At 36.0% G+C, this 24,242-nt stretch overlaps 1 protein-coding gene across 1 annotated transcript; it reads right to left on the bottom strand.

The window, feature by feature from the left end:
• Positions 1–398: 398 nt before the first annotated feature.
• SIKE1 (suppressor of IKBKE 1) lies at positions 399–23,699 on the bottom strand. Its single transcript, XM_051992951.1, has 5 exons — positions 20,087–23,699; positions 19,842–19,947; positions 19,051–19,193; positions 18,120–18,233; positions 399–2,456 (listed from the first exon to the last, which is right to left on the bottom strand). The coding sequence occupies exons 1-5, from the start codon at positions 20,243–20,245 to the stop codon at positions 2,355–2,357; spliced, it is 624 nt and encodes a 207-aa protein (XP_051848911.1). The 5' UTR covers positions 20,246–23,699; the 3' UTR covers positions 399–2,354.
• Positions 23,700–24,242: the final 543 nt, after the last annotated feature.

The raw sequence follows: 24,242 nt of genomic DNA, 5'->3' as shown, positions 1-24,242 counted from the left end.
GACTTCTAGAAAATTTAACAGTATTTTAAACAAGGGGTATCAGAAAAGAATAGATTTTCCTAAACAAAAGTTTCAGGCAAACCTCCCATATGAATATAAAACAAAGTGAGGCACAGTCACAAGAAGTGGCAGTTTTTAAAGGCAGGATTATCTTCACAGGTATCCAATGTGGACCCTCGTGTATCCCACATTTTCCAGTTTTACCCACAAAGATATACTCATTTTTTGTATTCGAATACTAATTTGCCACAAGGAGATTGCCAAATGGTACCATCATCTTTATTTTTGTCTGGCTTCATCATTTCTATTATTACCCTCTTAAACTACATTAAAATTAATTTTCATATATTTCTCATGTTTAAGAGCTGAAAGCACTGTAAATTACTTTCAATCAGAAACACATTTTAAGACTTTTATTTTATTTTTTAAAGGGGAGGGAGGATAAACCACTCACTGTACAGATTTATTCAACCTGAGATGTAAAGAGCTATTTCAAATGGCTCCAATAGTAAAAGATAGATGACAGAGAACCACAGTGTAGTAAACACCATGTCAACACCTTAACAAGTAACTTGACTTTATGGCAATGAACAATTCCACTAAAATATGACAATAGTCAATTAAAGAAAGAGCAGGGTTACCTATTAGTATGACTCTAAGTGGCACCAATGGCATACTTTAAGGCATAAAAGTTGGACTAAAAATTAATTTGCTTTTGGATAAGAAGACATATTCAGTACAAAGGGACAATAGTGCTTTCAATAAAATTGTATTCAGATACTGAATAGCCAGTTCTCAAAGCATAAATGAGTCTGTCCCTCTAAACACCATCAACAGGAAAAATAAATTAGCATCACTGGGACTCAGAAACACGTGACTTTTGGGGGATATTTTGATCTTGGAGCTGAAGGTAAAGTGCTCTAATGATAGCAATAAAATTCTTTGTGATTGTGCAAAAGAAACCTATCACAAAACACTTCACAATAAGCTCTTTCAGATGATGTACTCTCTGTGACACAAAGTTATGCTGAGTGTTTATGAAGGCTGGACTTCTTGAGCTGAATTTCAAAGCTGTTTGAATACTGCTTCCTAAAGGTGAGTTAAATTCCCAAGAACAATCTTGGGAGTAAGATGTGATAAGGACAGTGGCAACTACAGGGTGGGAAGATAAGACAGTATTTATAAGAAATATATTACCATGAAACATGGTAGAAGAACGTGACTTTAAAACCAAAGAATTTATGCAACAGCATCAAATGATCTTCAAGTTTAGAAACTAACAGGAGACCCTCAAGAAATGTTAAGATACAACACTGTGCTAAAGTATGATTTTTATGGATGGATAAGTGTTTGAAATTGAAGTGGAAATCATCAATCTCCCCAAATGGGAATTTGAATTTATAATTTTTTCTCCACTGAACTTTTAGGGAAAACATCAAGGTGAAAACGGCAAAACAGGAATGTGGAGAACTCCTGTCAATTCATGTGAAAGGTGGGAACTTATAGAACCACACCTGTAGTCAATTTTTTTAAAAAGTTATTAAAAACTGGACATTGAGAGATGCCTTAAAGATAGCTGGCTGACTTCCAACAGATCAAAAATTTTAGGCAGACAAGGTTAAAAAATAGACTTTACACAGTTGTTAGGGAAAAAAATACTTTAAGCCTTTGAACTGAGTACAATGTGAAATATAAGATTAAAAAAAAAAAACACCATGGCTTTAATCACATAACAATTTTACTATCTCTGACACAATAGACTATAATTTTCAAGTATGTTTTCTTGAGATTGGCTATAATAGGTACTCTCAAAATAAGAGTGAGGACACTAGGTCACAAAGCCCCAATTCCTAGCACCAAAGAGTTTTAAAACATTAGGGAAATTAAATGGTACTACAAAAAGATAAAATGCTAGTTTTGCTCTATTTACTCTATTTCCAAACCAAATAGCTCTGAATTGTCATACTTTGTTTGGAATTCCATTTCACTAACTTAAAAATAATTATGATGGCTCATAATGAAATGCTCTACTTGTTGGAGCTATGAAAAAAAAAACTAAGATGGAAACATAGTTTGGAAAAACTGAGGTCCCAAAATGAAAAGTGAAGCAAAAGTCATCTCCTGGAAAAAGAAGTGGAGACAGCTCAATGAAAGTCATAATGCCTTCACCGACATATAAGAATATTTGTAAGAAGTAGACTTTGACAAGCAATCAAGCTGCCACCTGGTACCTTGGGCCCCATATCAAACCTGAGGCAGGAAGATGACAATGAACAGACAACACACACAGAGCAAATAACTACCAATTCCCTTCCCTTCAGGGTACTCTCCAGCAGTTGTTCAAAAGGTGAGCATTATTTGGTGACTTGGGAAGCACTCTCCATTGAGTCTTCCTTCCTCACCTGGAGAGACTCACTACTGATGGACAACAGTTCCCGAAGCTCCTTGTTTTCAAGCTGCAAAACAAAAAGGTGTTTGGACATTTCATCTTTTGTTCCCCTAGAAAATAAAACCAAACACAATCTTTAGGCCCAAGGATTAGGAGACAAATTTTTCATTTTGAAGAAAGAATGGGCTCTAAACAAGGACCAAACTTGAGACCTGAGGGTTCTGTGCCTCCCAAGGCAAAATTAGAAAATGACATTGTATTTTTGACTCCTAGAATAATACCTATGTGCCATAGAAAATAAAAAAATTTAGTGCCAGAGAATACATGCATTATAAAAAAGTGATTTTTAAAAAATACCTCTTGTTCTGCTCTTTATCAGCAACAGCTTGCTTACCTCAGTTTCCTTCTGCTGTTGACATATTAAAATGCTGACAATTCAAATCAAAATTAAGCTTTTTCTCCCCCTTTCTACATTTTTTTTTGAGTTTCCTTCCCTTCAGTTATACTTCTTTTGAGTTAGATGGGACCCAAGATCATCCAAGCAAATCTACTTTGCTAAAACTCTTTAACCTGCCATTCAAGATTTCCATCCTACCATTCCAACCTTATCTCTCAAAGTTGCCTACCATAATGCTATGTGCCAGCATTTACTCCCCTCCCCTCCACACATGTTCTGAGATTTTTATTTCCATGTCTTTGTACAATGTCTAGAGATGAAATAACCATTCATCTTTGCTTGGATATATTCTTCAAGGCCCCACTCAAAGGCCATCTTCTTCCTGAATTTTCTAGTAAGAAATGACCCATCTTTCTTAGGATCTCTTGCTTTTGGATAAGAAGATATATTCAGCACAAAGGGACAATAGTGCTTTCAATAAAATTGTATTCAGATACTGAATAGCCAGTTATCAAAGCATAAATGAGTCTGTCCCTCTAAACACCATCAACAGGAAAAATAAATTAGCATCACTGGGACTCAGAAACACGTGACTTCTGGGGGATATTTTGATCTTGGAGCTGATTTCAGAGCTAGAAGGAGGGATCATCTAAATCAACCCATTCCGAAATCAATTTTGAATTCAATAGCAGTTAAGTACTTACTATGTGGGAAAGTACTATGTTAAGCACAAGGGTTATAAAGACAAAATCATTTCTGCCCTTAAATAGTTTATATTCTGGCTGGGAGAAGGAATATGTCAAATATAAGTCACTATAAAGTAACATGGGAGAACACTAACACTTGGGCTAATCAGGAAGGAATCTCTTATCCAACCTGTGTTTAAAGCTCTACAAAGATGAGGAAACCACCTTTTGAGGCAGTTCATTACACTCTTGGGATTGCTCTAATTATAGGGAATTTTATTCTCATACTGATCCTAAATATGACTGTGAATCTTCCCCTAAAGCCACATAATAGCTTAATCTCCTTTACTAAAAACTATGATTACTAGAAGGCAATTGTCTTATTTCTTCGCAGTTTTTCCCCTTCTCCAAGGTAAATGTTCCTATTTCCTTTAACCAATCATCATTTGACAGTCTATTTTTTCTTCTCAGTGTTCTCTCCCAGGTTCTTAACTAAGTGATCCTCTTCTGTGCCCTTTGCTGGATCATCATTCACCTCCCATTCCCTAAGCACAGATATAACCCAAGTATCTGGCCCATGTGAAGTGTTTAGTAACTGCTTGATAATTATTCTGGACCACTATCTCTTCTTTTTCTATACCCTCTTTCTCTCTCTCAGCAATTTCAGCAGCTCCCATAGATTGAAAATTGGGACATTTGCCAATCTCCAAACGTGGGGTTCAACTATAGTTCCCATTCTCCATAATCTTATATTCAGATATTCTGATTCATAATCAGATATTACAGACAGTAATTCAGCAATCATGTCTACTAATTCCTTCAGAACTGGGGGAGGAGGGGAATGTATTTCATCTGGGCTAGGTTACCTGAATTCATTATGAAGAACAAATTGCTATCTCATTTATACTACTTATAAATGCTTATTATTCATTTTTTCTTTTTTAAGTCAAAAGGTCATTTTCCTCAGTACAGAAAACATTAGTGTAATAAGGACTAATAATTATGATTCCTAATTAAAAAGCTCTGCACCCCTGGATAGCCATCTGCCCTAGAGTCTTTAACCCAATAGTTATTTAAAACAAAACTTTTTTCTCATCTCTAGATTTTCTTAGCCAGTCTGCTCTTCCCACTTACTATATTTGAACTCTGCTTTCATATTTATACCTTGTTACCTGCCCTTGCTTCCATCTTCTATATGAATCTTAAAAATCTAACCTGTTCTATTTGAATCTTAAAAATCTAACTACTAACAATAGTCTCTACCAAGGACACTCATTTTAACTGGAATTTTTGCCTTGGTATTTTTAGAATTTTATTCTTGAGTTTTCTGTTTGACATAGCCAATAGAATTTTAGTCTACTGTCCTATTTTTCCTCCCTTTGAACCCCCTGAAATTTGCTGCCAAAATCTAGGGTGTAGAGGCAGCTAGATGGCACAGTGGATAGAGCACCAGCCCTGAAGTCAGGAGGACCCAATCAAATCTGGCCTCAGACACTTAATACTTCCTATATGTGATCCTGGGCAAGTCACTTAGCCCCAAATGCCTCAGCAAAACAAAAAATCTAGGGTGCATATTAGATTGTGCCCAGCTACCTTTCCTTTATCACAGTCACAATTTAGTGTATCCACCCCTTCTCCTGCACTGCAAGACCTATTTTTACCCTAGAAAGTTCTTTTCCATTGATGAGAGTCAGTTAAGAAAAATTTTATTTGTTGATGCTTCTGCACTTTGAAAAGATGAAATTTTCATTAAGCCCAGTCAAAAAATTATCAATTGTTCTGTTTTTACAAAACGAGAACTCTAGCAGGCATCTAGAATTAAAGTTCACCATCACTACTATATCATGCCTTTGTGCTAGCTAGGCTTGTGATCGGTTTTCCAAATTCATTTATTTTCCTATTTGTTCAGGTGATTTCATATAAAACTTATTTCCTTATTAATCATATTGCAAAAAATAAAATAAAAACAAATGAAGGTATGCTTATTTGCACTCAGTTCATTAGTTCTTTCTCAGTTTATTCTGGGAATTATTTTGGAGCAGTGTATTGATCAGAATAGCTAAGACTTTTGTAGTTGATCATCCTTATAATATTGCTGTTCCTATTTACAAAGTTCTCTGGATCTGCTCATTTCACTTTACATCAGCTCATGTATGTCTTTGCAGATTAAAAAAAAAAACATCCTTTTTGTCACTTTTTCAGTGCAATAGCACTTTATCACGATCATAGTCAAGAGTTCATCAGTTCTCTCCCTGGAAGCGGATAACATTTTTCATGCTGGGCCTTTTAGAGTTGTCTTGGATCATTGTATTAATCAAAGGAATTAAAAGACTTTCAGAGTTGCTCATATTTACAATGCTGCTGTTGTTATGTACAATATTCTCCTCCTGGCTTTGCTCCTTTCACTTTGCATCAGTTCATATACTTTTCCCCATTTGTCATCTATTACAGTATAATAGTATTCCATTATATGTGATAATCTATTGATGACAATCATGCTCGTTTCCTACTCTACCTTATTTGCCTACCCTGGTTTCCTGAATTTTTTCACAATAAATATATCTTTTTTCTTTAACTTTTTCAGGTACCCTCTCCTTTCTCTCTTTCCCCTAATTTTTTTTATCAATTTGAGTGATTTTTTAATAACATGTACCCTTCCAGAATAATATTCTGGTCTTGGGTTTCATATGACCAAGTCTCAAAGATACCTATGAGATCAAATTTGCTTTCTTACATTAGAACCTTGAAGTTTTCATTTTTGCCCAAATTGTGCATTTGAGTATGGACATTTAAGGGTATGGGCCTGGCCCTTTTCTTGGATTTTCATGTCCTGTGAATTAATGGGTGTCTCAATTACAATTCTTCCTCAATAGTAGCTATATTTTATGGCAGAGGTATCATCTAATTCCTGACCTTAAAATTATCAAGTACAGTGGGAAGTAGATTAATAACTGGAAAACTAACAAAATAAAAAAATACAACATAATATAACTTGTGGTTTTTTAAAGGCTATGTGCTGTCTGTAGGGGTTTCTAGTTGAGTCTGATTCAACTGCTCTATGAAACCAACTCAGCTATGTGTTGGGCAGTTTTCTCCCACCTCTATTACTTTTATTTCAGTTTTTAGGCCCAAATCCAAGGCTTTTTTTTTTTTTTACACTATACTTATATGGGGCTTTACAACCTGGCTCCAAATTATCTTGTCTACATTCTATAACATAGCTACCCAACAGGAACATTATAGTTTCTTAAAAAAACACATCATTTTACCTTTTCTCATGCACCTGGAATTTTAACCTATCAATTCCTAGAGAAACATTACCTTTAAGGTCCAACTTACAATCCTTCTCTTCTATGATGACTCTGCTGACATTCCTGGGCTAGCTCCTGTTTCCTTTCCTTTTATCATTTATACAGAGATTGTACATTTTTTTTTTTTTTTTTTTTTTGCTGAGGCAATTGGGGTTAAGTGACTTGCTCAGGGTCACACACCTAGGAAGCATTAAGTGTGAGACAAAATTTGAATTCAGGTCTTCCTGACTTCAGGGACAGTTCTCTATCCATTGAGTCACCTAGCTGCCCCTATTGTAATATAATCTTGTAGTATAATTGCATTATTTCCACATTATCCTTCCTGTGGGCTTATACTTGGCCAAAATGGACTACTCATAGCCTGCCTCTGAACCTTCATTCATGTCCCACTTTTCTAGTCTCCCTATATGTTCCCTATACCTGAAACCACCTTCTCTTTTATCTGTTGAATTCTTTTTCAGACCCATACCAAATATTATCTTTTCTATAAAGTTTCAGCTAATTCCTTATTTTAAAAATATTTTTTCTGTGGTTTTGAGTAACATTATATGCGCTTTGCTTTTATGTGTGGACGTTACACACACACATACACATATGAAACTTCTCTTCCTGAAAACTGATTTATCAACGTTTTTGTTTCTTGATCAGAAAGGATATACTATTCAGCAGTTATGTGATTACCCTTGCATCAATGATACAAATAATATCCCTGTATATAAATTTTAAAATAACGCATGTATGTATCCCACCTCAGATATACACTGCTTGTATGACTTCTAGATAACTCCTTAATAATTTTAAATTTCAAAAAAGTGATTAATTTGCACTAGTAGTTTGCTTATCAGGGAGTTAACTGTATCAGTAAAATCACAGGTCTAATTCCCATCCCTGTTCCTATATATACAAACACACACACACACAGGTTAATTCCATTTTGTATGCAAGTTTTATTATAGTGTGTGTGTACATGCATGCATGTGTGTATATATGTACTGTCTTTGCTACATCACCTCTTTAAAGGCAAGGATGGTATCTTGCTGAATCTGTATTTTATTCTAAGAGAAGCAACATGAAATAGTGGAAAAAGGGCTGAGTGGAGTGTGAGGATAAAGAGTTCAAGTCCTGCCTCTAAGCCATCCTAGCTTTATGACCATGGATAATTCATTTTACCTTTCTGTGTCCAGACAACTCCCTAAATCGACAAATTATGCAACAAATTCTTATCTCTATCAGTACAGGTAGTTTCCTCATACCAATGAATTTACAGATCTGAAGGGAAAAAAAATCTTCAAAACAACTATACTCATAGAAAATCCTTAAATGTTAGTTGAACAATAATTGGTTAAGATCCTGTTTCAACTAGAAATCCAACAATTCAATTCAAAGAACTTTGTTATGAAGCTATTTGCTCAATGTATAGACTCCTTGAAGATGGGGACTACGTTTTATTTGTCTTTGTGTTCACTTTACTTTATACCTATTTCAGGGATCTGTAATTTCATCAACATGGGTATTCTCTCTAGCAGGAAAGATTGCAATTTGTTAGTACTATCAAAGTTTAGATAAAGGGTAGAACATTGAATGCTAGGATAACTAGGGTCAGCTTCATGAAGGAGAAGGGATTTCAATTGGTCCTTGAAGTATGGGTAAACTTGGGATAAGCATTCCATGCAAAGAAAGCAACATGAATAAAGATATAAGTGGGAATGAGCATGACATGTTAAGGGAAATCAGTATAACTACAAAGTAAGGTATATACTGTGAGAACTGCGAAATAAGTTTGAATAATAAGGTTGGGGTCAGATTATACTTGATCTTGAAAGAAGAGAGTTTAGACTTGCCTAAAGGTGGTTTGATAAAAGCAGGATTTAAAAAGGATTAGTCTAATAGCAATATGGATCAATGGAATGTAAAGAGAAAGTGAAAGCAGTAAGATTAGTAGTAGGGATGTAATGAGACTGATTTAGGCCGCTGTGGTACAGTGAAAGAAATAGCTATGAAAGACATTTTGAAATTTGTACTTGGTGACTGACTACATATGGGGACCTAATGAATTAAGCATGAATTTAAAATGACAGGCTAGACTGGACTGTAAAATCCTTGAGGACAAAGACTGCATCTTATACCTCTTTATATCATTAGTACCTAGTTCTATCCTGTATGTAGTAGGCCCTCAATAAAGACTAATGATTTGAGAACAACAGTGTTATTGATAAAATAAGGACAATGGAAGATAGAGATTATTTCAGAGAAAAGATAATGACTTTGGTTTTGGAAATGAGACTGAGGTGATGACAGAAAACACAAGTGAAAACATCAAGGAAAAGTTAGAGACCTGGAACTGATATGGAATACGAAGATAGAACTTGTAGTAAAATGATTAAGGACTTTTATTAAAAATATAGAGAGAAAGAATTAAGAGATTAACAAAAACAACTTTTTTATTGAATTCCAAATAGCAGTAAGGCTTCCTTATTCTAGAAAGTTATCTATTAAAAAAAAAAAAAGTTACACTGCATAAAGGAGCTGCTGATTAAATGAGATACTGTTTTGTACAATAAATTTGTGGAAAAATCTGCATATTAACAAAATATGAATTACTTAATATTTTCATAGAAACATAACTACTGTTCTGAAACATACCAAAAAACCAGTATAAATTAACAAGATTTTACTATGAAATGAAAATCCTCCATTAGTAATGTTTTCCAAACTAACTCAGCCTGTTACCCTTCTAAGGAAAAATAAATCTAGTTATTATGAAGACAAGAGTTGTATGACAAAAGTAAGGAGGAACATTCTGTGTAGGACAGAGAACTATCCTCAAAGCCAGAGATTTGAGAGTTGAAGTCTGCCTATGATCTACATGGGTTGGCCCTGAGTTTCTTATCTCATTGCCTCTGTTTAGCTCTAGGTTAGGGCAATTGCTGAATTATATTGGTAAAAGATACTTCTTTAACAGATATTCTATAAACAAATACAGGCCAAAAACCAAATTCAAAAATCCTTGCACAGGCAGGGATTATGTAACCATTTCCCATTTAACTGACTACCTTATATATCCAAATCCAATTTTATGGGGGGAAAATCAAGTAATTCTTGTTGCCTAGTAATTTCAACTTTGTCTGACTCTTTTCTATTATTTGGGGATTTTTGAATCAAAGATACTGGAGTGGTTTGCCACTTCTTTCTCCAGCTTGTTTTGTGGATGAGGAAACTGAGGCAGAGTTATCTGACTTGTCAGGATCCCCTAGCTAGAATTTGTTTTGAGACTGAAGTCAGGAGGAAGGGTCTTCCTGACTGGAGGCTTGATGGCTGCCCAGATGACTCTTTTACTATATAACTATATAGCTGCATTTTAAGTACTGCTGTACTATGTACAAATCACTTTACAATCATTTCACTTTTTCCTTATAACAACCCTGAAAAGTAAGTACTCTTATTAATCCCAGTTTACAGGTTAGGAAATAGAGGCAGACCGATTAAGTGACTTGGGAATAGTATATTGGAAGTTTCTGAGGCTGGATTTGAAATTCAGGTCTTTCTGATTGCAGGGCCCCATGATCTTTGTCTACTGTACCACAGAGATGAGGATTGTTTTTTATCATTAAGCAATTTGTAGAAATCTTTTTAGTATTTAATCATATGCTATATTAATATTCTTATTTTATTGTTTGTGGTCTATACATTTGTCTTTTACAAGAGTAAAAGTTACCTGAAGACAAATTATACTTAAAACACTGCTTATCCTATCATCTAGTTTGGGCAAGAAATATGCAGTCAAATAAATAATTAACTGAAAGAAAGATAAGTAGAGAATATGAAAGAAATGAGACCTTCAATGTGGATTAAATTCCAAACAGAAACAGGCCTATTTAAAAATCCTTATATAATGCCTGTTTCTAATCCTAACTTCAATCCTACAAATTGTAAACAATTTGAATAATAAGAAAAAAATATCCTTTTAGCTTAACCCTACTTCTGCAGATTTCACTAAAAGAGCTGGATAGCTTCCAGTTAATCTAGTTTCTCCATACTAGCACATTTGTATTTTGAATATCACGATACTGAATTTTTGCTCCTAGCCACTTAAGTTGTCTAAAGCTCTGTTGGATTCCTTCCTAACTCACTGCATCAACAAATCTCTTCTACACTGCATCAACAAATCTCTTCTACCTGACTACTGACTTATTGTGTAATTCTTTTTTCCTTCCCTCAAATATTCAGTGCAGCTTCTCTGTTGCTAAGGCTCTTGGACATTTTCAGTGATCAAGAAAATTTTCACTGCAAAAAAGGGAAACTCTTGCATAAAATAATATATAGCAACTTTCCTTCTGTGATCAAAACTCACAGTATGTTAAGCAGGCCTAATAGATAGAGCCAAGAGATTTCTATTAATCTAATGCCCTGGCAGGAACAGGGGGGGGGGGGGGGGGGAGGGGAAGAGAAAATGGATAGGAAATTGAAAAGTGGAGTTAATTATGCCTCTCTATAAAAACTATTCATTTCCACGAACTCTTCTATAGAAAGCTTCATCCTAAGAGTCATTAAGCCATAAGGACCCTGAGAACTCCATCAATCAGCTTTTATTTTAAAATATTAATTTTTTTAAAATGCGATTAAGAGGTTTTCTGTATTCTGAAGTGTTATTTATATTTAGGGTCAATGTTCCAGTCAAGTTGAACTGGAACTTAATTCTTTCTTGAATAAGTTATCTTACCTTTTTATTTCCATAATCCATAATCTTCAAGGTTCAACCTTCTCTGTGAAACTTTCACCAACCCCTGCTACAAATTAGTGCTTTCTCTCCCTCTTCAAATAGTCCCAGAGCTCTTTCTCTGATTTCTCCTTTGCCCTTTCCTCCCCTACCCTGAATTATACTCATCTATGTTAATATTGTTATTATCCCAGCAGTTTGCTATAATAATTACTTGTACTTCAGCACTGCACAAAAAAGTAACTAGAGAAAAGGGACGAGTCCAAGCAAACAAAGAGCTTCTTAGTGTAACCAAATAAAGGCTACAGAAGCATGCATTCTATAAATCTCTGTATCCAAAGGAAGCAAGAGTCATGGACTGCCATGACAAAGTTCTAGGGAATTCAGAAACCCATAGCTGGCCAACCATTCCAGCCAAAAATGTAGCAGAAGTAGTTTGGCTCTGGTACAAAGCTCTAATTCTGGAACTAAGCCTGGAGTTATTAAAAAAAAAAAAAAAAAAAAAAAAAAGCAAAGAAACTACAAAAGAATTATTGCAGATATATTCTCTCCTAGGTTGGATTTTAGGGTAATAATAAACAAAACTATAAAGTAGAGACAACAGGGAAAAAAAAATGGATTTTCCACAAGAACTACATGAATACCTAGAAGAAATAAAAAGATAAAAAATTAAACAAAGGTTCTTGAGGCAAAAAACTGGTAAAATAAATAGCTTAGGAAACAAAATGGTAAACTATTCAAGTAACAATCTCTAAAAATCAGAATAATTCAAATACAAATCAATATCAGCAAGAAATATCAAAACAAAAAGACTGAAAAAAAAAAGAAAATGAAAATGTTAGATGTACGCTGTCAAAAATTACTAACTTGTAGGGGAAAAGGTAAAAGAATCAAAGGACTCCAAGAAGGAAGGAAGGAAAAATACAAGAAGGAAAAAAGGAAGGGAGGGAGGGAACAGAATGGAAGGAAGCTGAATACATCATTTCAAGAAATCATAAATGAAAACTGACCAGATCGATTAGAACCAGAGAAGAGAGTGAATCATAGAAAGAATGTCAATCACCTCCTGAAAGAAACCCCAAAGTTTTATTTTATTTAAAGTCCTAGAAAATTTTCATGGCTAAAATCCAGTTCACACTAATAGGAAAATACTATCTGCAGCAAAAAGTTCAAGTAATTAGAACAAGTCACACAAAACTCAGAAACTACTACCAAAAATTAAAAGAAACATTCCAAAAGAAAAAAAGACACAGATTTTACAACCAAGATTAATTTACCCTGCAAAACGGTATGTAATCCACCGGGGCGAGGGGGGGAAGGACAGGGGGAGGAGTTGCGGGGGAGAGGCAGAATATGAGGAAATGAATCTTTAATAGAGGACTTTCAAATGTCTCTGATGAAAAGATCAGTTTGAGGAACTTAAAATTGCAATCACAAGAGTCAAGAGAAACCTGGAAAAGTAAAATTACTTGAGTAAATTATAAGAGGTATCTGACGATGTAGTTCCAACATTCTAATAGGGAGAAGGGCAAAACAAACAAGTGTCTTTCAGTATATTAAAACTCTATATTGAGAGCTATATAAGAGAACAGAAACTGACATTAGATTGGTCCTGTTCTCACAGTATTAAGAGGGAAAAGAACAATAAAAAAAAAAAATAAAGATGTGAAACTTGCTATTTCTCATACCTGTGAGAAGAGTACATAAACATGAAGAGGTGGGAGGAATGGACATTAGAACATAATCTAATCTGAATGGGAAAAGGAACACATACATACATAGAAACTAAGAAAAATATGGTTTGGGGGGGACTTGAGAGTAAAGATTCAAAAATAAATTTCTTGACCTAAAATAAGTGAAAAGCCTGAAAACTCTCTTTTTAGACATGCACATCAATGAATTAATAAATCTGAAGATTGTCTATACAGAAATAATATTCAAATTCATGAGAATTGAGACCAACCAAATGAGAGAGTATAGAAGAAGTAAAATAGGTCCAGCACAGATCCTTGTGGGCCATCCATGTTTTCAGGATGGGACATGGATGAAGATTTAGCAAAGGAGACTGAGAAGTGTTCACATAGGTAAAAGAACCAGAATACAGTGTCAAAAAACCTAGAAGGGAGAGAGTATCCAGGAAAAGAGTGAGTCATTGACAGTGCCAAAGGATGGTCAAAAAGGACAAAGATGGGGCAGCTAGGTGGTGCAGTGGATAGAGCACCAGCCCTGAAGTCAGGAGGACCTGAGTTCAAATCTGGCCTCAGACACTTACCCCCAATTGTCTCAGGGGGAATAAAAAAAGACAAAGATTTTTTAAAGATCATAAGATTGGGCAACAAAGAGATCAATAACTTTGGAATAATTCATTTCAGTTAAATGGTAAAGCAGGAGCCAGATTGTAAGGTTTAGAAATAAAGGAGGAAGTAGAGACAGTTATTATAGATAGCTTTGTTTTGTTCATTGATGATTTATGGAGTCATTAGTTTCCACTTCCACTCAACCAATTCTAATTTTCATTTTCTTCAGTGAGTTTGTGTGCCTTTTCTTCCATTTGGACAATTCTGATTTTTAAAGTGTTACTTTTTTGTCTTTACCAAGGAAAGACTCTTGCTCTTCTCTGTCCTGGATCTGCAACAATGGCCCCTCCACTTTTGCAACTGAAAATTCTCCTTTCCACCCTTGAACCTTAGCCTGAAAGTAGGTAATGAGCAATGGAACAGTCTCTAATTCTGCATGTTCACAAACAAATTCCCTATAATCTACGTGTCTAATTCCTTAATGTCTTGGGGTGGTAGCTCCTAGAATTATTGCTATTGCCTCCAAGGTTCATAACTGGTGCTGTCTTATATTGCGCTACTATGGTCTATCCCCAATGCAATGTCAAAGATCTTGTCTGACCTAAGTAGTTTTAAGCTAGAAAATCTCACTCTGACTTTTTATCAGCTACATCAACTCCAGAATTTGATTTTATGCATTAATTTAAAGTTGTCTGGAGAATATTGAGAGATTTCAGCTAGAATGTTCCCCTTTATTCTGCCATCTTGGGTCTGTATCTATTGATAGCTTTCTCAAGGAAGTTAGCCTAGGAGATATATATTAAGATAGCTGGCAGAGATAATTTTTTTTTTTAAAGATATACAAGCTGTAGACATGTTTGTAGGCAATTGGGCCAGTAAATATAGAGACATTCAAGATTAGAAAGTAGAAATATCAGGGAGAACAGTCTGAGGAAGATGAGATGACATCAAAGGTACACATAAAGGATTTATCTTGGCAAATTCATTCTAGATATGTGCAGGAAAAAAAAAAACAATTGAATGACATGATGAGGCAAAGAGGAGCTCTGGGTGAATGGCTTCAGTTTTTCAGGAGAAAAATAAGACATGGTTCTCAGCATAGAAAAGGGAGAATGGTATACTTTGGGAGATCTGAGAAGGGATGAGAAGGTTAGAAAAGCCATTAGTGGTGAGTGGAAGAGTGCAACAGGGAGGTATAAAGGGGACAGTTGAGAATCTATGGTACATGAATATGTTCATATTGGATTAAGTCAAAAGAATTTTGTGATTCTTTTCTAGCTCCATTCAGTAGCATGGCAAGACAGAAGGAAGTGACAGTGGAAGCAATAACCAATGTTAGAATTTAGTATGGTATGATCAGTAAAAAAATTTTTTTTAATAACAAGAACAAAACAAATAAAATGTAATACTGCCAATTTATAACTTAACCCTAGCCCCAAAACATAAACTCTTTGCTGAAATGAGACAGTGGGTATGGAACACTATATATATGGTCAGACTTTTTAAATAAATTGGCTAATTTTACTTAACTTTTTTTTTTCCCTTAAAATTTTTTTATAAAGATAGCTTGAAAATTAAGACAACTCTGAAGTACTATTTCATACCTCTCAGACTGACTAAGATGACAAGAAAAAATAATGATTAATTTTGGACAGGATGTGGGAAAACAAACATTAATGCATTGTTGGTATAGAGTTGTGAACTGATCAACTATTTTGGAGAGCAATTTAAAATTATGCTCAAAAAGCTATCAAACTGTGCATACCTTTTGATCCAGCAGTGCCTCCATTGGATCTGTACCCCAAAGAGATCATAAAGGAGGGAAAGGGACTCACATGTGCAAAAACGTTTGTGGCAGCCCTTTTTGTAATGGCAAGGAACTGGAAATTGACTGGATGCCCATCAGTTGGGGAGTGGCTAAGTTATGGTATATGAATGTAATGGAAAATTATTGTTCTAAAAAATGATGAGCAGGCTGTTTTTAGAAAATCCTCAAAAAACTTGCATGAACTGATGCTAAATGAAGTGAGCATAACCAAGAGAACATTGTACACAGTAACAATAAGATTATGTGATAATCATCTGTGATTTGATTTGGCTTTTTTTTTTTTTTTAAACAATGAAGTGATTTAAGGCAATTCCAATAGATTTGTGATGGGTAGTCTTCCAAATCCAGAGAGAGAACTATAGAGACTATGGATCAAAGCATAGTATTTTCACTTTTGTTTGCTGTTTTTTGTAATGACCGCATATTTAAAATCAGCCAGAGTCAGGAATTCAGGTTAAGGGAAAAATCTTCAATCTTTATTGAAGTGAAGAAGTGAATAAGGATTATGATAGCAATATGGGCAGCTGCGACAGGAAGCAACAGAGGGGGATCTGAGCTGAAAAGCCGTCGCAATGGCAATGCAATCAGTCTCTCCTTCCCCTTCCTTTTCCACTCCCCTACCTCCACCCACCAAAATCGTCATTTCCTATACAACACATCAGTACTTGCACAAAGAGTGGGGGCCATTCTTTCTCCAAGCTTATATATTAATAGAGTATGGTCCAATTATTATTTAGCCTCATGTGCCTGGGACCTCAGTGCATCAACTCAAGCCTCAGCCCATTAGTTTTTTCCTGGTGATTTTTTTCTTTTACCTTTTGATCTCATTTTTCTTGGAATATGTAAATATATTTAGAGGAATTGCACATGTTTAACCTATACTGGATTGCTTACTGTCTTTGGGAGAGGGTGTAGCAAGAAAAATTGAAGGTTTTACCAAAAAGGTTTTACAAAAGTGAATTCAACTATCTTTGCATTTATTTGGAAAAATAAAAAGCTACTTTAAAAAAGATTATTTGGGGTAGGAAGGAAAAATAATATGTTGAGAAATGTGGATGATTAAAAAAATTCAATAAAATGTTTTTAAAAGAAAACTAGAAAGGCAACATTAAATTCTTTTTACTTTTCCTATTTCTAGAGTAAAAATTTTTTTATATTCAGTATTGAAAACGTATTTTACCTGCAAAAAATTACTCCTTTTAATGGTAATAAATTATATTACTCTATGCCATTCTATGACAAATACTATTAAAACAACTCCCTTCAATGGATTCTTATACTATATTACTCTATTCTATGACAAATACTGTTATATATGTATATATAGTATATTAGTTTTACTAACTAAAATGCTCAATTCTTCAAAAATAAAAATAGTACACTTTATTTCCTTCACACTCTTCTATCCTTACAACTAGCTAAGGATTTACTGAACATCTTCTATGCTTCCAACACTGCACTGCAGTTCTGTAGGAGATATAAAAATAAAATATTTGGTTGAATAAATTAAATAAGGAGATCTCAGAGAAATAATTAAAATAACTGTACAGCTCTGACCTGTAGGGAAGAAGGGAAATGCTTTAATTTTAAAATCATTCAATTTAATTCATTCAACAGAACACTATTCTATTAGAGATTCAAAATTCATAAAAGAATTTTTTTCTGTTACTGGTCAAGAGTGCCAGTAACAAGTGTGATTAGGAAAGGCCTTAGGAAGGCAACAGTATGAGCTTTGATAAAAGTTAAAGAATGAAGTGAAGATGAGGAAGATTATGTATTCCAGGTAGGAGAGAATAACCTACAAGAGTTAGAATGTCACATACAGAGAATAGCTAAGAGTATAGAAAAGGAAATAATATGAAATAAACCTGAAGAGATAGATGGATGCTAGTTGTAGAATTCTGTAAATGCCAAAGAGTATGTGTTTTATAGAGGCGATAGGGAACCATCAAAGATCTTTGAATAAGGGCTATGTGAAAAATGGATTAGAGAGAATATATCTGGAGGTACGGGTATTGATTAAGAAGCAATTAAGAGTCTATCAGAATATATAAGGTCTTGAACTAGGGCAGAACACAGTAAGGGAGTAAAGGAAATAGATGCAAGAAATGATATTAGTGTCTGGCCACAGGAAGCATTCAATGAATCCATTATTAATGATAGGGAGGAGATAGTGAAGAGAGAGAAGAGAATCAGCAAGACTTGACAAGTGATTTGATTCGTTCAGGGAAGTCAATTCATTTTTTCCAAAACTGAGAACCTAACTGACCATAAGGATGGATTTTGGTGGAAAGATAGTTGGATATGTTGATTTTGAGATGCCTACAGGACAACCAGGTGGAGAGGTCCAACAAGCAGTTAGCAAAGAGGACCAGAGTTCAGGAGACAATAAGGCTAGATATATAGATTTGAATCATCTGCTGAAAGATCATCATTAAGGAAATATGACTGAAAGATGATATATTTTCCTAATTAAGCAAAAATAAATTCTTACCTCTAGTTGAGCTAGTTTTTCCTGAACCTTACAAAACTGGTCGTCATCCACCTGAACAGCTTTCCTCATTACTTCTCCCATTTCACAGATTCTATCAATCTGACTTTCAATTTCCTGTTAAAATATTAAGTATATTAATTCTGTACTGTACTGAAGGAAGAATAACAAAACAAAAGTAAAGTGTGTAAGAATACTCAGGTAACATGATAGTAATCAATCAAAAAGCACTCTCCCTTACTCACACATATCTAATCAACTGCCAAACTTTCCCTTCTACATGTCCATCTCTCCTGTCTAACCTTATTTCCTGGTCTTGAATACTTCAAGAGTTTGTCTCTGTCTCGTACTATATTGTATTCCGTGACAAGTCTTAACAGTTCTACTGTATTAGCTTTGCCCAGCTAAAGGACAGATTTCTCAAGTAAATGAATAGAAACTGTATTTCTTTCACTCTCTCCTGCCCCCTCTATTAATTAAGGATTCACTGAATATCTTCCATATAGCCAAACATTGTATACTCTGCAGAAACTTAAAAAAAAAAAAAAAAAGCTTTTTGAATAACTAAACACTTGACATTATTCAGCATAAAGTAAATACACAGCTGTGACCTCCATAAATTGTCCACATATACTCAATATTGTTGCTATGGATTCTTCTCTTATATTCACTACTTTGTATTATAGTATCATAGCAAACAGAGACCTAAGATCAAAGCTATTATTAAAATATTAACAATACAGTGATAAACATGCAAAGAAAAAAAGTTAACTTTTCTTGAGGGAAAAAAAAATCTTACTATCTATTAATTCTTACCGTATATATCTCTCTTCTAAGCTAAACTCCTTAAGAAAGCTATCTAAAAAGAACAAGAAACTTATAAAATCATTTTCTAGATTCAATTCAACTTAACAAATATTGTGAAACTTCTTACTAAAGAATGAGACTGGTGTGCTTTCAAGACAGGTTCAGCATCCACTGCTTTTTTAGCAATCATTAATTGTAGCATCTGTTTCCTATACTTGCTCATGATGAGTTCCAAAGCATCCTGGTGTTCCTCCAAGGAAATCCACAATTCTATCAAAAAATAAATGAAATAAACTGGCAGTGATATCTAAGATAGTGTAGATCCCCCACCTCATCTGATACTCAAAACACCACCTGATAATATATTTACACTGACTAATGGTGCTTATAATTTTAGAAGCTGTGCTAGCCAATAGTCCATGCATTACAAATCAAAGCGTCGCAGATTGTTGTCCAACAAAAATTTATGATACTATATGGCATACGTATATTATATACATACATATTTAAGTTCAAGTAAATTTAAATAACCTTTTAAGATGTCACTAAAGACGGTTTGGAAGCCACTGCTTTAGAATATCAAACTGAACTCATCTTGAAAGTACTGTCCTTAGCAGAAACAGCTCATATCTGTTAATGTGATTGTATTAATTTACAATCATAGGTTAAAAACAAAACTCAACTGTACGTACTTAAATCCATTACCTAACAATATTTAAAAGGATCCTCTATTAATTAGTCCTAATTTCCCACGAAGATTTATTATTAGCAAGATACTTTCCTATTAAATTCAAGCCGAAGGAGCAGCATCCTAATCTAATTCACTCCTCGCACTGAGCACAAAGTAGCCTAAAGCGCAGATTTCGCAGAGCGGTGTTTTGGGGAGAAAAGGAGAGCGCGCCACGGCTGCGAACTGACCTCGGTTCTCCTGCTGCAGCTCCCGGATCTGCGTGTTCTCCTGGGACAGCAGGATGTGCGGCTTGTATTTGGACGCGTCTTTCAGTTCCGCCGCATCCTCCGGGTACTAATTCAACAGACACACCAACCGCCGCAAACGTGAGTCGACAGCCGAGTCCGGGCCCCAGGGAAAGAGAAGACCCCCACCCGGCCCCCAACTCCCGCCTCGCCCCGGGCCTAGGGCGCCCCGCACGGCCCCGCCTGACCTGGTCCGGCAGCGCGGCGCCCGCCTCCCTCATCGCGGCCACCCGCCGATGTAGGGCGGCCGACTGATCCACCAGAGACTCGGCGGCCGCGTCGTGCTCCCGTAGTCGCTCCAGAAGCGTCTTCGCGTCGGTCAAGATTTTCTCGATGGTGCAGCTCATAGCGGAGGCTCGGGCAGCGACGGTACTCACAGAATGCTACGCCGCCGGTTCCGGGTCTTCACCCACAGCGACTGACGTCACTTCCGTAAACGAAAAAACTAGCGCCACTTAGCTCCACAGACCGAGCGCATCAGTTTTGCGCCTGCGCATGGCGTTCTTGCCCGCGCGTTGACCAATGTTTCCTAGGAACCGACTTTCGCTTTCTAGGGAGGGGGCGGGGCTTGGAACATCGGTAGTGGGAGGAGAAAGGTTTTCTCTGTGTGACCCTGGGCCAGTCTTTTAACTTATTCTGCCTCAGGTTTTCATTGTAAAAGAGAAATCGTGCTTTCTACTGTGAATGTCAAAATCATTACTCGGAAACCTTACATTAAATGCAAATTTTTCTTAGTAGTATTACTATGACAACAGTATATTTATAGCCTATGCTACATTAGCCATATATGTATTGGGGGGGTGTGCACACTTTGGTTTTTTTTTACCGGCACTTGGGTTTAAGTGACTTGCCCGGGGTCACACAGCTAGGGAATGTTAGGTGTCTGGGGTCGCTTTTGAACTCAGATTCTCCTGACACCTGGCCTGTATTCTGTGCGCCGCGCCATCTTGCTGCCCTCCTATCTGTATTTTTGTGTGGCCACTTCTGTTGGCCTAAATTGCCTTTTATTTTGCTACACCACCCACTTCACAGGATAGTTATGGGAACCAAATGAGATAGCCTATGGAAAGCAATTTGCAAACCCTAAAGTTTTATGTAAAAGCAGGTTCCTGTTGTAGAATATTAATTCATAGTTTCTGGTCAGTAGAACCTGACTATGAATAGATTTTGAACTTGGATGGGAAAACAACCATACTTTAATTTCAACATAATTGGTTTTCTTTGTGATTATAAGTATGTTGTAAGGATGAGGTTCGGATCCCGGTTGGGGAATCAAATGATGAGGTTTGGCGCAGTGCAGAGAGTTGTGGGAACCCTTTCTGGTTGGCGCAAGTCCTTCATAAAAGAATTTATTTATGAACCTGAAAAGTGATACTGGCAAAAAGAAGTTGGCACTGAGAAGTCAGCCTTTGCTAGGAAGACTGACTTCCTCAGTAGTAAGGTCCTGACAGAGAGAGATAAAGTTTCTAGCAGAGAAATCTTGGCAGAGAGATAAACAAAGGGTGTAGAGAAATCCTGGCAGAGAGAAATCCATGCATTTGAAAACATTATTCAGAGAAAGAGGCTCTGACAAAGATGACAAAAGGGTTCCTGATACAAAATCGATTTAGAACTCCTGTTATAATTTTAGAAAATCTATTAGCCAATAGATCCATGTATTACAAATCAAAACATCTTAAATTCCTGGTTATTGAAAATTTATGATACTGATGTAAACTGTGTCCCCCTGATCTTTGGGGAGAGGGTGGACCCAAGTTGGAAAAACCCTAAAATCTCAACCTCTCCCGACCTTTAGAAGCAATTTCATCCTCCTATTCATAGGGGAATCTCCCATAATAATCTCCACCTACAATTCAATTGGAGATCTTGGTGTGGGGCATAATCACCACCCTTTAATGAACTGAAAATTAGCAAAATCACAATTAGTCCCAAACCATAGCAGGCTAATAAAGAATGACTGTACCCCAAACCTTTGCTAATTTCCTACCAGGATTGGCCCATAGGGAAATAGTTTCTCAGTGTAAACACATTTTTTGCCACAAACCTACTTTTGCTCATTCCTTTCTGGAACTAGCCCTCTGGAAGTTATGAGTTCCCTGAAAATGTGAGTTCCTTACATGCAATGATTGTCTTGCTTTTCTATTCGTATCTTCAGAGCTTAGGATAGAACTTTAAACATAGTAAGTGCTTTTTCATTTTATATAAATGCTTGTTTATTTGTTCATTCTGAAATTCATGGCTCAAAGGCTTTTCTCATTAGTGAAAATCAATTACTCTATGGTCTATGTCTGCATGAGGGGTGAAGTTCAAAAAGGAGAGATCCTGGTCTTGTGGCTTTCAGTTTTGTTCTAAATTCACTTCAGATCCTCAAAGGGAGGGAAAGACTCTGGGAAGCAGCCAACATAGAGAAGAGCTGGCAGTTTCTATCATTGTAATGCCGGAGAAACTGAGGCAAGATAGAGATCAGAGAATATTTAATAATTTATTTAAAAGGGAGAGATTTACTGGGACCAAATGGATCCATGGTTTGGTCCCAGGGCTGAATGAGACTATCTTTTCCAAGAATCCAGCAATTACAGTTCTCAATGACTTATATACACATGACTCAGACTCAGGAAATAGACTGATGCAGGGGCAGAATTGGGATACTGAGAGCAGGAACAGGACTCTGATAGGGTGGGGTGAGCCACCGGAGATGGGGAGAGGCAGCTTGGGATGGGGAGAGGCATTCTGTTATTCTAAAATATAAGATCTTTTATCTTTATCAAATATTCTGATAGAGAGGGGTGGTTTTGAAGAACAATTAGGAAAACTGAGTCAGGATAATTAGGGAAACTGAATCAAGACAATAAAAGAGAACTGTGGCATAATATCATGTTCCTATCCCTATATTAATACCCTAGAAATTCAAAGAATTTCCCTTGGGGTGAGACTTTAAATTGAGCTAAGATTTCTCTGTCCTCTTGAGAGAGCTCATTTACTCCATGAATTGTCTGGTACATTTATTTCTGTGCATACTTTTTCTGATTTCTCTTTTGTTAAAGATTTGGGTTAATGGGTTTATTTGCTCCCCTACAGTTCTCACTGTAGAACTGGTGTTTTTTGGGAAGGCTTTAGAGCTTAAGAGCACTCCTTCCCTATTAAGAGATAACAATTAGGACCTTGAACTTAATATATTTTTTCTCTAGACTAACAGTATTTAGTGAAGCAGATAGACAAAGTTTTTGCCCAGTATTCTCTCTCTCAAGAGACCAGAGTGGCCAGCCTCTGGGGCTAATCACCTCCTCCTCCTCCTGGCAGAATTCAGTCTTTCTTAGAGAAGAATGAGGGAGGGTGGGGTATGAGACATTAGAAACAGCTATTTTTGATTATCTATGAGGTACAGACTCCACTAGGCACATAATCTACATGTACAAAACAACAAACAAGGCATCACCCAAATTCTTATAAGTCACTTATTTATTCATTCAGTGTGAAGGGTGTGTTTGAGCCTTTTTATAACCCATCAAATTGGTCAGGAATTTCTTTGTACCTCCTAAAGGGGGAATTAAATGCAAACCCTTTTTTATATTTCTTTTGCAATCTGTGGATACAACTGCTGAGCTACCTTGTATAGCTGGAATTACCTCTTGGTGTTCTGTAAACCAGATTAAAATAAAACAAATAGCTTACTCTGCTCTAGAGTCTGTGGTGATTGATTGAAAGACCATGTTTTACTTTTGATTGTTGTAATGTAAGGAGAAACAAAGTTCCAAAAGGATGATAGAGAATAAAGGGAGAGAAGAAAAAGAGGGGGGAAAAGTAAATAGGTAAGATTAAAAAGAAAGTGGTTCTAGTACCTCTTTGAAATCCTTTCCTAGATGTTCCTCTATTCATGAAGCCTAACAGCACCCCCCTTCTCCCTCTCCTCCTCCCTCTCCTCCACCTTTAGTTATGAGCCTAAACTACAAAACTAAAGAGGATTGACTAATATGACTAATGAATGTTGATTAAAATTGTAAATTAGGGGCAGCTAGGTGGCCACAGTGGATAGAATATCAGCCCAGTAACCAAAAGGACCTGAGTTCAAATGTGACCTCAGAGACTTAACACCTCCCAGTTGTGTGATTCTGGTCAAGTCACTTAATCCCAATTGCCTTAGCAAAAAAAAAAAAAATTCGTAAGTTAAATCCTAGCCAAAAAATCATTTACCATAACACAATTGGCTTTATGCCAGGAATGCTAAAATGGTTCAAAATTAGGAAAAGATTATACATTAATTACATTAAAAACAGAGAGGCAGTATAATATAGTGGATAGAAAAGCAAGAAGACCTGGAATCAAGTCCTGCCTCTGACAGGTAGT

Source organism: Antechinus flavipes, chromosome 4, assembly GCF_016432865.1.
Source record: "Antechinus flavipes isolate AdamAnt ecotype Samford, QLD, Australia chromosome 4, AdamAnt_v2, whole genome shotgun sequence".
Lineage (NCBI taxonomy): Eukaryota > Metazoa > Chordata > Mammalia > Dasyuromorphia > Dasyuridae > Antechinus > Antechinus flavipes.
The sequence above is the reverse complement of the archived record's forward strand: the minus strand, read 5'-3'. Positions and strand labels throughout refer to the sequence as shown.

Bases quoted from the DNA above. Each gene is read 5' to 3' on its own strand.
- SIKE1 (XM_051992951.1), bottom strand. From the start codon at position 20,245: ATGAGCTGCACCATCGAGAAAATCTTGACCGACGCGAAGACGCTTCTG. The intron at 19,194-19,841 runs GTCAGTTCGCAG...ATTTTTTGATAG, and splicing joins GCTGCAGCAGGAGAACCGAG to AATTGTGGATTTCCTTGGAG. The intron at 2,457-18,119 runs GTAAGAATTTAT...TTTGTTTTGCAG, and splicing joins AAAAACTAGCTCAACTAGAG to CTTGAAAACAAGGAGCTTCG.